Here is a 14808-nt window from a genome sequence, read left to right on the forward strand (position 1 = left end):
GTGTAAAAATATAGTTTTTCGTTAAAATGAATAGTACTGCGGACTTTTCGTTAAAACTCCCAAAAGAAAATAGCACACAATTAATTAAAAAAAAAAAAAAAAAACCAAACTGCCTAGGCTGCCACCTAGCTCTAGACCAATTTTTTGAAACGATTTGCCCTAAATAGGGGGCGGGCCTTCATTGCCTAGTGCCTAGGCCGATTTTTAGAACACCGCTTAAGTGTTGATAAACATGCATATTACTATTGATGACACATCATTTAGTTTGCAAATTTTAGGTTCAAATTTAACCGCCTTAGCATTACCTAAACTTTATTAACCTTTCTCCCTTTCACTAAAGCTGTAAATTAAAAAAAAAAAAAAAAAGAATTAGAAAAAAATATAGTTTTTATTTATAAAGGAGTAAATTGGGATTTTATAGTATTTTAATTTGATGGGCGACAATTCACATCACTTATATCCAGTAAAACGCTTTCCCTATAAAATCACCAACTCAAATAACATCTCTCGCTCCGTCACCTTTTTCATTTTTCCCAAAAACCTAAAACCGCTAAATTTCAAACATCACATACTAATCACACAATTAATCAAACCCAAATGCTCGCGGCGGTTGTTAAGGCGTTCTTCCTGCGGCTTTGACACCCAATCCATCGGTCTGCGTCCGGTGGGGTTCTGGGAAAAAAATGGGTTCGAGTCTGGCCTCCGGCAGCGGCGACGGCGGTGGCGGTGGTGCTGTGGGTGGTGGTTGTGCGAATGGTGCGAGTAATAGCGGCGGCAGCTGCTGCAACATGAGCGTTAAGTGCAGGTGCAGGTGGAGGTGCCTGATGTCGTCGGGGTTGGTGTTCTTCTTGGGGTGCTTTGTGTTGTTCGGATCAGTCGCCACGGTTTACGTCTGGTTCGCCTTCACGCCGTTTTATGCTCGGACGGCGTTGGCCTCTCCCTCCATGCTTGGGTGTCAGGAGGACAATGAAGGTTCATGGTCTGTTGGTGTTTTCTTCGGTGACTCTCCTTTTTCCCTCAAGCCCATTGAAGCTGTAAGATTTCTTTTGTCTTTTTTTTTTTTTTCACTGTATGGGGTGTGTATTATTTTGAGAATATTTTTTCTTAATTTCAGTTTGGTTTTTGGTGGGTTTGGCTTTTCAATTTAGTCTTCTTTTGGTTTGACTTGTTTGGGATGAATTGGCCTTGCTGGAAGGGTGGTTTTGTTTTTTTTTTTTTTTTTTTTGTTTTGTTTTTTTTCCTCTGTATTAAATTAATTTAGCTCTTGGAGGAAAAGTTCTTAAGGAAAACTCTTTTATTTAATTTTATTTTGTTAGTTTGGAATTTGTTTTTTTTTTCTTTCAATTTTTTGTTAAATTATGGATTTTTGGAGATTTCGAATTTTGAAACTGGGTTGCAATTTGGTGTAGATGAATGTATGGAGGGACAATTCTGCAGCTTGGCCGGTGGCGAACCCGGTTGTGACTTGTTCTTCAGTTTCTGATGCTGGTTTCCCAAGTAATTTTGTTGCCGATCCTTTCCTTTACGTCCAGGTATTTGCTCTGCCCTTCAAATATTTTACGTTTTTACAGTTCTAATGTATGATTGATTGCATGTCAATTGAGTTCGGTACTGATTTGCAGAATTCGAAGGCCAATTTACTGTACAGTATAGTCCGGAACTTGAAATATCACGAGTTTGTATATTTTAAACATTGAGTGAATTGTTACAGCAGTGTGTTTTGGTCATCTTTCTCACTAAACTTTGAGGACTAAATGATTTCATGTGAAGAGCACAAACGGATATGGTAGGGTATAGATTATAACCAATTTTCCTTGGGTCGAAGGTTTAGGGCTGGAATCGGGATTTGGTACACTTGAGTTGTAAGGTTTCAACAATATGTTTTCTGCTCTTGTTTGTGGCAACAGTGATAACAAGTTTAAGTGAGTATAAGCGAGATGGTGATATTGTGTTGTAGTCTGTTGACATTAGTGATATTTTTTGTCATCTCTGTGTGGTGTGAAGTAGACAGGTCATTTGTTGGAGAGTTGTATTAAGGAGAGGTGTGTGATGGACATTAAGTGCATTATGGATGCATGATGGGTGTGGTCGTTCATTGGTTATTTAATTTCAACCTTTCATTCATACACCATTTGACGTTGTGCTATGGCTATGTTTGGTTGATTCGTCTTTCTCAAGCAAAACATGATTTTGATTAGGACCCAGATGGTAGTGAGAGAGTCCCTCTTTGATGCTAACATGGTATTCCTTTTCTTCTCTGTATTGTTCTGTGGCAAAAAAAACTTGCCTTTGTCATTTTGTTAATGGATTGTTCTGATAGTGGTATCACCTGCCTTTGTCATTTTGTTGATTGTTTGTTTTGACATTGGTATCACCTGACTTTGCTGGGTGCTGACCATAGTGGATATAGATGCATTCAAGTAACTTGATAATATAAGATCCTGTTTGTTTTCCGATAGTGCTTTGCACGGGATCACCACTTGCTAAAATTGTCATGGTATTGTGTGTTGGGTTTTATAGCCCATGATGAGTTGTCCTAAGTCTATTAGGAATTATAATCTTAGAGGATAAGATTGTTTACCGAACTGAAATTGTTTTCTGAATTGGAGTCGTTTTCCCAATTTAAATTGTTTACCCAATTGAAGTTGTTTTCCCAATTTGAGTTGTTTTCCCAATTGAAGTTGTTTACCCAATTGAAGTTGTTTTCACAACTGGGGTTGGTTTCTCAATTGAAGAAGGATTCATAAATAGATTCCAATTAGGATTATTAATTCTTATTGAAGACCCTTATTATGTCTAAGGGGGCTATTGCACTAGTTTTTAATTGGAGCAAAACAATATGTCAAGGAGTTAGAGTGAGAGAATATTGTGAGGGCAAAGTGTGTGTGAGAGAAAAGAAAAGGGATAAAGAGTGTATTTCTTGTTCGTGAAGGAGTTAGAGTGAGAGAATATTATGTCCCTTTTTGGTCAAGAAAAGAGATAGAGGTATTGCAAGATTATCCATAGTACTCATTATTGATATAGTGAAAGATTGTTGTTCTTGCCCCGTGGATATAAGCACATACAGCCGAACCATGTTAATTCTTGGTGTTGCATATCTTGGTTATTTTGTTTCGATTTTCCGAGTTTGTTCTGTTTTTCCCATTCTTAAACGTGATATGCACAACACCTTGAAAGGGACAGCCAATATAGTTGTCAATGATATTTTGTCATTGTAATTGGTTTTTGTTTCATCCCTTATATTTTCAAACTTAAGTCAAAATAGGGGATGTTATGTCTACTTGATTGAACCAAGGATCCATTTGCTTTGGTAGAAAATTCTTCCAAGAAAAATGATTTCCTTGAGGAAAAAACAGGTCATTTTTCATTGTTTGGCTTTGAAAAAAAAGGAAAACTACTGTTTTATTTGGTACATGGATTAGAAAGTGCTAAGGTGAGGAATTATTGTAGTTATTTTGTGTATTCTTATTTCTTTTAGATCCTTTCACTTCAACCAGGATGTGATTGTCTGTCACCATGAAGGACAGAAATCTATTTTTTTATTTTAAGACAGGCTCTCCTTCCTTCCCTCGTCATCCTGCAGGAGAGAAATTATTTCCTGAACAAAAATCAAAAGTTATTTGACGAGTTTTTAACAATTTAATATTTTTTCCTTTTGGGCAAGAACTGGTTTTATGCTGACCAAGTTGTTTACAATGTGGTAAACAGAAGAAAATCCGGAATGTTGTCTCTGTTGTTTTTTAATTGAGGTGTACTATGATTTTTCCAGCTCATAGACCTTTTGGAGACTGTTAGCGGTGTTTGCATGTGTGTGTGTGTTGTGTGCATGTGTTTTGAATGTGTGTTTACTTGGATATGCATATTCTGATATGTCGGCATTGCATGTATTAAGGTCTTAACTGTTAGTCACTTTTCTTAGAATTACTTGGGTCGTGCTACTCAATATCTCTGCTTTTTGTTCCAGGGAGATATTTTTTACTTGTTCTATGAAACCAAAAATTCAATCACTTTGCAAGGAGATATTGGAGTCTCGAAAAGTATTGATAAGGGAGCAACATGGCAGCAATTGGGCATTGCCTTGGACGAAGAGTGGCATCTCTCTTACCCGTATGTCTTCAACTACCTTGGCCAAGTAAGAACACATTTCTTTTTACGTGCACACCAGCCCATTTGATCCTGTCACCAGTGTGAATGAAAGTAAAGATCTGTAACAGATTATTTCTACACAATTGTTTGATGCATTTTTGGTCAAGTTGCAGCTTAACGGGACACACTGATTGCATAAAAAAGCACCTATCACCTAATTTTCTAGGGTAAATTCGATATCTGTTGTATAACTTATTTTTTTATTGTTTCTTACAGATATATATGATGCCTGAGGGTGGTATGAAAGGGGATGTTCGTCTATACCGAGCACTCAATTTTCCTTTGCAATGGACTCTAGAGAGAGTGATCATGAAAAAGCCTCTTGTTGATTCTTTCATAATTGATTATAATGGAGTGTATTGGTTGTTTGGTTCAGATAACACTGGATTTGGCACCACAAAGAATGGACAGTTGGAAATCTGGTATAGCAGCTCCCCTCTTGGTCCTTGGAAACCACACAAAAAGAACCCTATATATAATAGGGACAAGAGCTTTGGGGCTCGAAATGGAGGCAGACCATTTTTCTACAAAGGAAATCTTTATCGTGTTGGTCAAGACTGTGGTGAAACATATGGGAGAAGAGTGCGTACCTTTAAGGTGGAAGTTCTTTCCAAGGATGATTACAAAGAAGTTGAAGTTCCCTTGGGCTTGATAGAGCCAAGTAAGGGCCGTAATGCTTGGAATGGTGCTCGCCATCATCATCTAGATGTGCAGCAAATAAATACTGGTGAGTGGGTTGGAGTGATGGATGGAGACCGGGTACCATCTGGGGATTCAGTTCGGAGGTTTATTCTTGGCAGTGCTTCAGTTTCCGTTGTTGCTGTACTCATTATATTGATGGGTGTACTACTTGGCGCTGTGAAGTGCGTGATTCCTCTCAATTGGTGCACTCGCTACTCAGGTAAGCGGAGTGATGCGTTCTGGGCCTGGGAAAGATCACATTTGTTTTCTTCCAAAGTGAGACGGTTTTGCAGCCACTTGAACAGAGGAGTTTCATTCCTCAGAGGTAGGATTAAGCCTAATACCTGTGCTGGAAGGCTGGTTCTTGCGATAATTTTGGCATTTGGAGTTGCAGCGATGTGCACAGGAGTTAAATATATCTATGGTGGTAGCGGTGCAGAAGAAGCTTATCCATGGAAAGGTCATTACTCACAGTTCACCTTATTAACAATGACCTATGACGCTCGTCTCTGGAATTTGAAAATGTATGTTAAACATTATTCCAGATGTTCCTCAGTGCGAGAAATTGTTGTGGTGTGGAACAAAGGAATACCACCTGAAGTTAGCGACTTTGACTCCACAGTGCCGGTTAGGATCAGAGTAGAGAAACAAAACTCACTGAATAATCGGTTCAAGTTGGATTCTTTGATAAAGACCCGAGCAGTTCTTGAGCTTGATGACGACATTATGATGACTTGCAATGATGTTGAGAGGGGATTCAGGATATGGCGCCAACACCCGGATCGTATTGTGGGTTTCTACCCCCGACTAATTGACGGAAGCCCATTGAAGTATCGAGGTGAGAAATATGCCCGGACCCATAAAGGATATAACATGATTCTCACGGGGGCAGCTTTCCTTGATAGTCAAGTAGCTTTCGAGAGGTACTGGGGAAAAGAAGCTAGCCAAGCGAGGGAATTGGTGGACAAGTATTTCAACTGCGAGGACGTACTGATGAATTACTTGTATGCAAATGCTAGTGAATCCAAGAATGTGGAGTATGTGAAGCCAGCGTGGGCAATAGATACATCGAAGTTATCTGGTGCTGCAATAAGCCGAAATACAAAAGTTCACTACCATATAAGGAGCAACTGCCTCCTGAAATTTTCTGAGATGTATGGAAGTTTGGCTGGGCGCAAGTGGGAGTTTGATGAGCGGAAGGATGGTTGGGATGTATAGCCAGGGAGGTATAGTAGCTAGTCGCTTACAACTCCTGAATTTGTTAATCCTTCTCTCTTCGTTTAGTAAACTTTTAGTAATCCATACTCCCTTCACCCCTGTGAATTTCTTGTCAGGGAATTAGTTTATCAATAGATTTGAATTTTGATCACTAAGATGTGCATTGTTTTTGTGTTTTCTGATGTCTTGCTGGACATTGATCCAGTATGTGTTTTTATCGTCTTGGTTTTGGATGTGCCATGGCCTCTGCAGCAGGGAAATTTTGTGTTGTGACATTACTCCGTTACATGTATGTTGAACTAATTTGATAAATGATGTTTTGCCATATACTTTGAATGCTATATTGCCGGAGTGAATCATGAAAAAGGTTTCAACTGTTATGTGTTTAGTCAGATAAGTAGTGTGTGTACAAATTTGGGTGGATGATATGTAGCATCTGAGGAAATTGGATGATGGTGCCTGATGGTTTTATATGGTTGATAACTGTAATTGTGTAGGTTGTGTATGATAGGAGAGAATCTTAATTAGCGTGACGGTATTTCAATTCAATCACGTATTGTTATACGTTTCAATTTTGTAATATGACATTTGTAATTGACTTGGAATATTATCATATTGTCATTCCCGTTGCATGAACATATCCTCGAATATGCTGACCTTTGTGGTTTTGCCCTCAAAAGGGCATTCGTGTCATTTTAAAAATGGCATTCATCTACCGGTAATATGGTTGAAGAAATATAAATGAAACCATCCGACCAATACAACGAATGAAACTGGATGTTTAGTCGGTTGGAGCATCTAGAATCGACGGTATATATGGCGACGAAAAGTATGTATACATTAGTTGTTGGTCCAAAAACTCTTCCATGGACAATTCAAATGGGAGGTCAAATAAATCTTCCATGGACAATTTAAATGGGAGGGCAAATATTTGTTTGAGTGGAAACTTACTTAGTACTATTACCATCCGACAGTCATAGATGCTTATTGAATGTCACTAAAACCTATTTTGATTGTCATATAGTAATAGTAATAAGTACTTGTAAGTATAGTAGTCAAATACATAAATTTATATGTGGTTTTACATCTTCTGAAAATGTAAATGTGATGAAATAGGATGCAATATTGACTTTTACATCTCAAATTAACATTCGTAAGTTATATTGTAGTTAAAAAAACTTATCTTAAAGCATCTCCAAAAGCTGCTCCAATATGAGAGATGTAAATTTGAGATCCTATTTAATTTTATCTCTTAATTAGTGGGATTGTCACCAAATATATAAAAAAAGGAATGTAAATTTAGGTTTTTACTTATATCTTCCAGCAAAGATGTATAATTTACATTCTGTCGTTAGAGAATTTAAGTTTTTAGCCAAAAATTACTATAGAAGAAAGAAGGCCAAAGGAAACAATTCAGTGTCTTCCTCAACCTTTCTAGTCCTCTTCCCATTGTGAAAACCTGATATGCCCCCTATGAGTGTATGACATGAACTCCCAAGAATTATGGGTCCATGTTTATGGGAGACTCAAATCATGCAAATCAATAAGCACAACACAACTCAAACAGTTGCATTCATTTCTCATCAAAACAAGGCCTCTCCCTCTCAAATATCCCAACCTCATTTCTTCTCCTCCATCTCCTCCTCACAAACACAAACACTCACATTCCACTCACATCCTCTCTTTCTTAAACCACCTGGAAAAGCCAGACCTCTGCCTCTCCCTCTACAATGCCATCATCCAAGGCCTCCCTTCAAATCCCACCACCAAAACAGCCTCCCTTTTCCAACTGTTTGAATTGCTTGAACACATGCTTGCCAATGGCATCCTTCCTGACCATTACACCGTCCCCTCTGTTCTCAAAGCGTGCGCGCAGTTGCGTGCGCTGAGAGAGGGGCAGCAGATTCACGCCTACGCTATCAAGACCGGGCTTGTTTTGTCCAATGTTTACGTCAATAACACTCTTATGAGGGTTTATGCTGTTTGTGGGGTTATGAAATGGGTCCGGATGGTGTTTGATGAAAGTCCTCAGAGGGACTTGGTTTCGTGGACTACGCTTATTCAGGCTTATGTTAAAATGGGGTTTCCGAGAGAAGGAGTTGAAGCGTTTTTTAGGATGTGTGACGCAGAGATGAGGGCGGATGAGATGACGTTGGTCATTGTTCTCTCTGCTTGCTCGAAGTTGGGAGACTTGAGCTTGGGTAGGAAGATCAATGGATACATTTACGATAATGGGGTATGCCGAGATGTTTTTATAGGCAATGCGTTGGTCGATATGTACTTGAAGTGTGGGGATGCCGACTTTGCACGTAAAGTCTTTAATGAGATGCCTGTGAGAAATGTGGTTTCCTGGAATTCGATGATATCGGGTTTAGCACACCAAGGGAAATTTAAGGAGGCGTTGGACGTGTTCCAGGAGATGCAAAGAATGGGTCTTGAGCCAGATGATGTTACTTTAGTTGGCGTTTTGAATTCGTGTGCGAATCTTGGAGTGCTCAAGATGGGGGAGTGGGTACATGCTTATGTTGATAGAAATCAGATCGAGGCTGATGGGTTTATAGGAAATGCGCTTGTGGATATGTATGCTAAGTGTGGAAGTATAGACCGAGCCTTTAGAGTTTTTCAATGCATGAATCGCAGAGACGTATATTCATATACTGCCATGATTGTTGGGTTAGCTATGCATGGGGAGGTAGAGATGGCATTGGATATATTTGCTGAAATGCCTAAAGTGGGCATTGAACCGGATGAGGTGACATTTATCGGAGTCCTTGCAGCATGTAGTCATGGAGGACTTGTGGCAGAGGGTCAGAAGTATTTTAGGGAGATGTCAAGTGTGTACAAGCTCAGACCTCAGACAGAGCATTATGGCTGCATGGTTGACCTGTTAGGCCGTGCCGGGTTAATAAACGAGGCAGAGGAGTTTGTTGAAAACATGCCACTTGAGCCTGATGCCTTTGTTTGGGGCGCTCTATTGGGAGCCTGCAGGATCCATGGGAAAGTAGAGCTTGCTGAAAGTGTGATGAAGAAACTACTGAAGGTAGAGCCCGAGAGAGATGGTGCATATGTGCTCATGTCAAACATATATTCCTCTGCAAATAGGTGGAGGGATGCAGTGAAGTTGAGACGGGCGATGAAGGGAAAGAACGTGAAGAAAACTCCCGGGTGTAGTTCAATCGAACTTGATGGTATTGTTCATGAATTCAGAAAGGGTGACAAATCACATAAAAGAAGCAAAGAAATATACAAATTGCTAGAAGAGATTATGAGCCACATAAAGAACCATGAGCTTTTGGCACACTGAACTCCATTCTTTTGATGATCGAGGCATATCAACATAAACCGTCGGCTAAACTGGGAAGGAAGAGCGCTGGCAGTTTGGCACATTGCGGCTGGCATGATCGATCAACTTGATCCCATGGTTCAAATTTACGGGCTTTTCAGGAGCTAATGCATCTTCTGCGAGGTAAGAATTAAGCAAGAAGATCAAATTTAATAATTTTGTCAACCTACCGAGTAATTCTTGTAAAGATTCATCTTGTAAACTATCAACTATACTTCATAATCCACACCAAATTTATTTAGTACTGGTGTCACTTGTACCGTGCTTCATTTTTTGTAAATCAGTCCATTTGTGATGTACTAGGATCTTGGTTTTCCTCAGGCAGAAGCTGCATTATTTCATCTCCGATGCACATAATCGCATAGCTAACCTGTGTGTCGATTTTATCCTGTTTTAACGCTCTTCTCAGCAACTAGGCATTCCAAAATTTTGCAGCAGGGGGTGGTTAAAACATCAAACACATGATAATACCATCCATCTAGTGCTTAAGATTTTGCTTCCAAGTCCTTGTGGTATCCATAGCTAAAGAAGGGGTGTGATATTCACACACCCTTCTAATTTATGGTCGTCTGATCGGATGAATTGAAGAAAATCAACGGATAGAAATTAACAAGGGGTGTGTAAGAAGTAAAATGAGGTGTGTGGATAGCACACCCCCTAAAGAAAACTTGAACTTAGTTGAAGCTATACCTTGAATATCTAAGTTTAATGAACTTCTGGTAATGGGATTAATTTGAATATACAAATCTGATAGGGAAATGATAAACACACACTCTTTTTAGCATCCCACACGTACTTAATCTGTCTGTTGATTATGTTTGATTTATTCAATTTATGACTAAAAATACAAAGAGGTGTGTGAGAAGTTAAAAAAAATGTGAAATCACATCTCATTTTATATATCCTAATGAAAACTTGTAGCTTCCTTGTAACAAGATACGGCAAAATAATGCATGAAACAGTCGTACGACACAAACGTAGTTGAAATATCAAGGACCCGTTTGAGAGTGAGGAAAAAACACACAAGATGTTCTTCTCCCCATAAGTGTTTGTGGCCCCCAGTCCCAGAGTTGATCCGAAACGAACGTTAGATAGGGTTGGATGACGTGCATGCATATCCTAGTTGCCAAACAGAAGACGGTGGAAGAAGGGAGAGGGCAATTTTAGATAGAACCACACAACTAGTTTGCCTCCTACAAAGTGTACAGTTTGGTGCCTGTAGAATTGGCTTACTTTGGAATTGGATCCCATCCGGATGCACGCAGATTTTAAGAATCTCTATATCTTAATAATTCATTGTGTATCATGCGATCAGAAATCATTTGATTTTTTTTATTTAAAATTAAACACAAATAGTATTTGACGAAAACTGATCGCACGATGTACGATGAACGGCTTAGGATCCTCACAAAATGGATTCGGAGAGGATCCTTTTTCTAATTCGGACTTTGTTATTAATTTAATTTGTCCGACAGTTTTGCCAATTGCCATAAGCTTTGGAAACTATAATTATTTATTAACTACTCTCTGTTGGCTGCCCATTTGTTTCCCTTCCGTTAACAATTAACAAACTTCCATGGATCAAAATAATAATCTAGTAGATCATGTTTGAAGCGTCTGCTATACCCTGTTCGGTTCTCAGAGAGGCATCTACTACCTACGGTTGAGTATAAACACAAAACCGGAAAATCTTAAAATACGTTAGCTAAGTATTTCGTTCTCAGTTTTTAAGTTTATTTTTATAATTTGAACTGAAATATATATATATATATATATTAATACCACATGTGAGGTTCACATGCTAAGGATTGACGAAACTTTTATTTTTGAACATAAATTCTAATAGACTTTGCCATAAAGATCTGAATCCTCATATTTTTTTACCACATGGGTTATCTTCTAACTATTATATATGACGTTGACCGGTAGTAATGTATAGTGTAACAATTTGTATCTTAGGTTAACTTCAGTCAGGTTACTACTCTCAACTTTATCCACTACAGCATGTTGCATGTTAGTACTATTTGAATTTTAACATTTAATGCCCGCACGTTGGGAGATTTTGACAATCTAGTTCTACCATTAGGATGGTGTTTAAAAATTCGATAAGTTATGATATGTTACGTGTGGAGTCAGCTATTTTTTTTTTAGAAAAAAACAACATATTAGTAGAAAGCTTAATAATTTATCAATGACAATGACAGATTCTTAGACGAACTCGAAGATAAAGAAGGAACACTGCATGTTTGTCTACATACTAATTCGACACCACAAATTTGTAGAATTTTTATGAATTGTAATAATTAAAGAGGGTAAAGTAAAGCACCACTAAACCATGGAAATATACTCTTTTAATACTATCTTTAAAAGACTTAATTGGTATTGATCCAATCCAAGCATGCAGGTTAATCTCAGGCCTCCTTCCTAATAACTGCTGGTGGGTGGAACCGCTGCTGCATATTGTCTGTCCAGAACCTCAATGAGCTTCCCAGCTATTGCACTTGCATACAAACAAGACCCTTCATACATCTGCATAATTAAAACCAAACCCTAATTAATTAAAAACCAAAGTTAAACCAAGGGGCGAAACTAATCGTGAAATTAATTGTGTTGTTTCTTGCGGTGCGTGTAACTTCTTAGATTACGTTTGGCATGTCTGTCCTACATACGTTCTTGATTGTTATTAACGAAGTTTCATTTGATCTCACGAAAGACACACAAACCTTGGTATTGAACAAGAAGCTGTAGGAATTGCCAATGTGGCCACCAGCAACATGGTGAAGATCAAGCTGCAGCTCATCAAGGATCCTGGACACAAACAGCAACAGGTTGATCTTCTTCCTCTGCACCAGTTTGATAGTAACTTCATCGTCGATAATGCGGATATCGACTTGGGTGTCTTTGGATTTCCTTTGAAGCCATGAGCTCCTCAGAGAGCCATTGCTATAGGACTGGTCATGATGCTCTCCAAGAGGCTTCACATTACAGTTCTCATCGTCTCCGGTGGAACCTCCATCGTGTTCAGTCTTGTGCCTCTTGATCCTCTCTCTCCCACACCTTTTCTTCTCCACCAGCAACTTCAGCTCGTCCACTGTCCTCAGAAGCTCGTTTATGTAATCAATTGCATCTCCCAGAATTGATGCTCTATCATTCTTTCCTCCAATTAATTGTACCCAGAAAAATAAATTAAGCAAAACAAAAAACCGAGGAAATGGTGTTTCAATTAAAACTGCAAAACAACTGATGCATTTTGTTTTATGAAATCAACACGGGATTTTCTAGTATGCTTCGGAGTATTCTATGCTGGGGATTTTTGGTCGTTACGTTCGGATACACTTGATGTGAAGTTTGTGAATTTTATGTGCGTACCTTTGTTGGGTTTGGAACCAAAGTCTTCAAGATATCGTACTTGCCATTCAATTGCTGTCTCCTTTGGCGCTCAGTGGCAAAGTGTTTGGTCCCTTTGAGATCTCTTCCTCTCCCATTAGAAGCCATTTCTCTCGAGAACTCCAAAACTCCGCCATCAAACTGCCTCCCAAGACTTCCATCTGGATCTGGGTCATACAGAACTCCTCCTCCGCTCCCCTCTCTCTCATCGCCGCCGCTACTGAACAGCGACCCGTTTCCTGAGCCAGGCAAGGTGTACCCATGCGGCAGAGATTGAAGCAACTCCCTGAATATTGGCGGCTGTGGAGGGAGGTTCAAATGGAAAAGAGGGTCATAGAGAACGGAAGAAGCCGTCCCTTGTGGAGTGTCAACGGCGCTGGGGAGGTCTCCGAGGGACCCCAAAGAGCTCGGAAAATTCGAGGTTTTTTGGATGGGGTTTGTGAAGGTGATGGATGGATTTTGGAGAAGAGAGGAAGGGGAGCATCTGGGCAAGCTGAAAACGTTGAGAAGGTCAGGTGGTTGTGGGTATGGAGTAGAAGTAGCAGTAGCAGTACCATCCGGGAATTGTTGCTGCATCTGATCATGGACTCCATGAATATTGTTGTCCCAATTTGTTGGGTGCCCAAAATACACCAAATGTGAATTGTTGATGCTGTTGTCATGGTTAGTGGTGTTGTTGTATGGGTTATCGACATGGAACCCAAGTTCGTTTTGGAGCTCGATGTCCATGGAGGAATGATGATTTTGGTGACGGTGATGATGATAAGAAAGCTCTTCTATGGAGAGTCTGATGTTTTCTTCGACACCAAACCCGCTGTTGGTGGTGGTGTTATTGGGGTGGTGGGTGTCTGAACAAGGCATGAGAACTTGCGGTTGTTGTGGAGGCGGCGGTGGTGGTGGGGAAAGCGGGTTGACGTCTAGCAAGCTCTCTGCTGCAGAATCAGGGATGGAGTTCGGGTCCAAGTTGCAGCCTACTGTGTCTTGATACATTTTTGGTTTTGGACAAAAGCCGTCTCCTTCTTTTTCCCTTTAGGATCCGTTATTTCTTCACAAGTCACGACATCAAGAACTGGTGGAGATAGAAAGAGAATTTGTGAGAGAGAGAGATTGATGGTAGGAGAAAGAAGGGACTAGTTATAACTGCAAACCTCTGTGGAGAGAGAGAGAGAGAGAGAATTGTTTCTTTTTCTCAGTGATTTTCCAATTTGGCACAGCAGAGCAGAAGCACCAGCTGGGAGTTTGTTACTGAGATCCCACCAGTGGGTCCACTCACAATCTCCGTATTTCTAAAAGAATGTTGTTGTCTACGTATTTATTTTTATTTCTCACGTATTTCTTGTTATTTTTTTTTTATTTTCTTCAATTCATTGAATCTGACGGTCAAAAATTGAGAAAGATTTGTAAAAAGATAAAAAAGAGTGGATTTCACCACCCAAAAATTCTTGATTGCTCGCCTGATTTTGCCCTCTCGCCCTCTCATTCTTTTCATTTGCTTTTTTCTACTTCGTATCGGTTCTCAAGTTAAGAACTTGTTTGCGTTGAGAACTTGGGATATACATTGTGGTAGCTATGGGGTGGGTGACTGGGGTGGGTGACTGCTTGTAATATTCTCATGACATGTATTTAGAGATTTACCTTAATACTTTTCTAATTCATGAGAAAATGCGATTGTGTTTTTCTTGTTACTCGATAAAAAGTCATAAAATTTGTTCAATCATTCACAACGAGTTCAATATAAAATAATGTAGAAGATGACTTACAAAGGTATTGATTTTCTGGACTCATTTTCTCTTTATACACTCTTTTAATTTCTTTCAATCTTTCGATTAAATGAATTAAAAGAAAAAAGCGAGAATATAAAAAATCACTACATTAAACAAAAAACCTTTTGAATATTAATGTGTTAAAATATCTAAGCCCTTAACAAGAATTTTTATAATCCTAATAACTTTTATACATAGTGAGCAAGGTGGGTTCTCAAGGTTTGTTTATAAGAAGAAACGTCATGGATATTCTTTTGAAATTACCTACCT

General features: G+C 39.2%; 3 protein-coding genes across 3 annotated transcripts; 2 read left to right on the top strand and 1 right to left on the bottom strand.

Annotated features, from left to right (window-relative positions):
• The first annotated feature begins 487 nt into the window (after positions 1 to 487).
• LOC137734099 (glucosamine inositolphosphorylceramide transferase 1) lies at positions 488 to 6419 on the top strand. Its single transcript, XM_068473379.1, has 4 exons — positions 488 to 1034; positions 1410 to 1532; positions 3965 to 4132; positions 4363 to 6419. The coding sequence occupies exons 1-4, from the start codon at positions 684 to 686 to the stop codon at positions 6043 to 6045; spliced, it is 2325 nt and encodes a 774-aa protein (XP_068329480.1). The 5' UTR covers positions 488 to 683; the 3' UTR covers positions 6046 to 6419.
• A 1048-nt stretch (positions 6420 to 7467) lies between these two features.
• LOC137735576 (pentatricopeptide repeat-containing protein At1g08070, chloroplastic-like) lies at positions 7468 to 9630 on the top strand. The gene has a single exon (XM_068475007.1). The coding sequence runs from the start codon at positions 7532 to 7534 to the stop codon at positions 9347 to 9349; it is 1818 nt and encodes a 605-aa protein (XP_068331108.1). The 5' UTR covers positions 7468 to 7531; the 3' UTR covers positions 9350 to 9630.
• Positions 9631 to 11632: 2002 nt separating this feature from the next.
• LOC137735658 (transcription factor bHLH91-like) lies at positions 11633 to 13958 on the bottom strand. Its single transcript, XM_068475103.1, has 3 exons — positions 12758 to 13958; positions 12112 to 12540; positions 11633 to 11917 (listed from the first exon to the last, which is right to left on the bottom strand). Exons 1-3 carry the CDS (start codon positions 13763 to 13765, stop codon positions 11813 to 11815), a joined length of 1542 nt encoding a protein of 513 aa, XP_068331204.1. The 5' UTR covers positions 13766 to 13958; the 3' UTR covers positions 11633 to 11812.
• Between the last annotated feature and the right edge of the window lie 850 nt (positions 13959 to 14808).

The sequence above is a fragment of the Pyrus communis genome, chromosome 5, assembly GCF_963583255.1.
Source record: "Pyrus communis chromosome 5, drPyrComm1.1, whole genome shotgun sequence".
In the NCBI taxonomy this organism is placed as follows: domain Eukaryota; kingdom Viridiplantae; phylum Streptophyta; class Magnoliopsida; order Rosales; family Rosaceae; genus Pyrus; species Pyrus communis.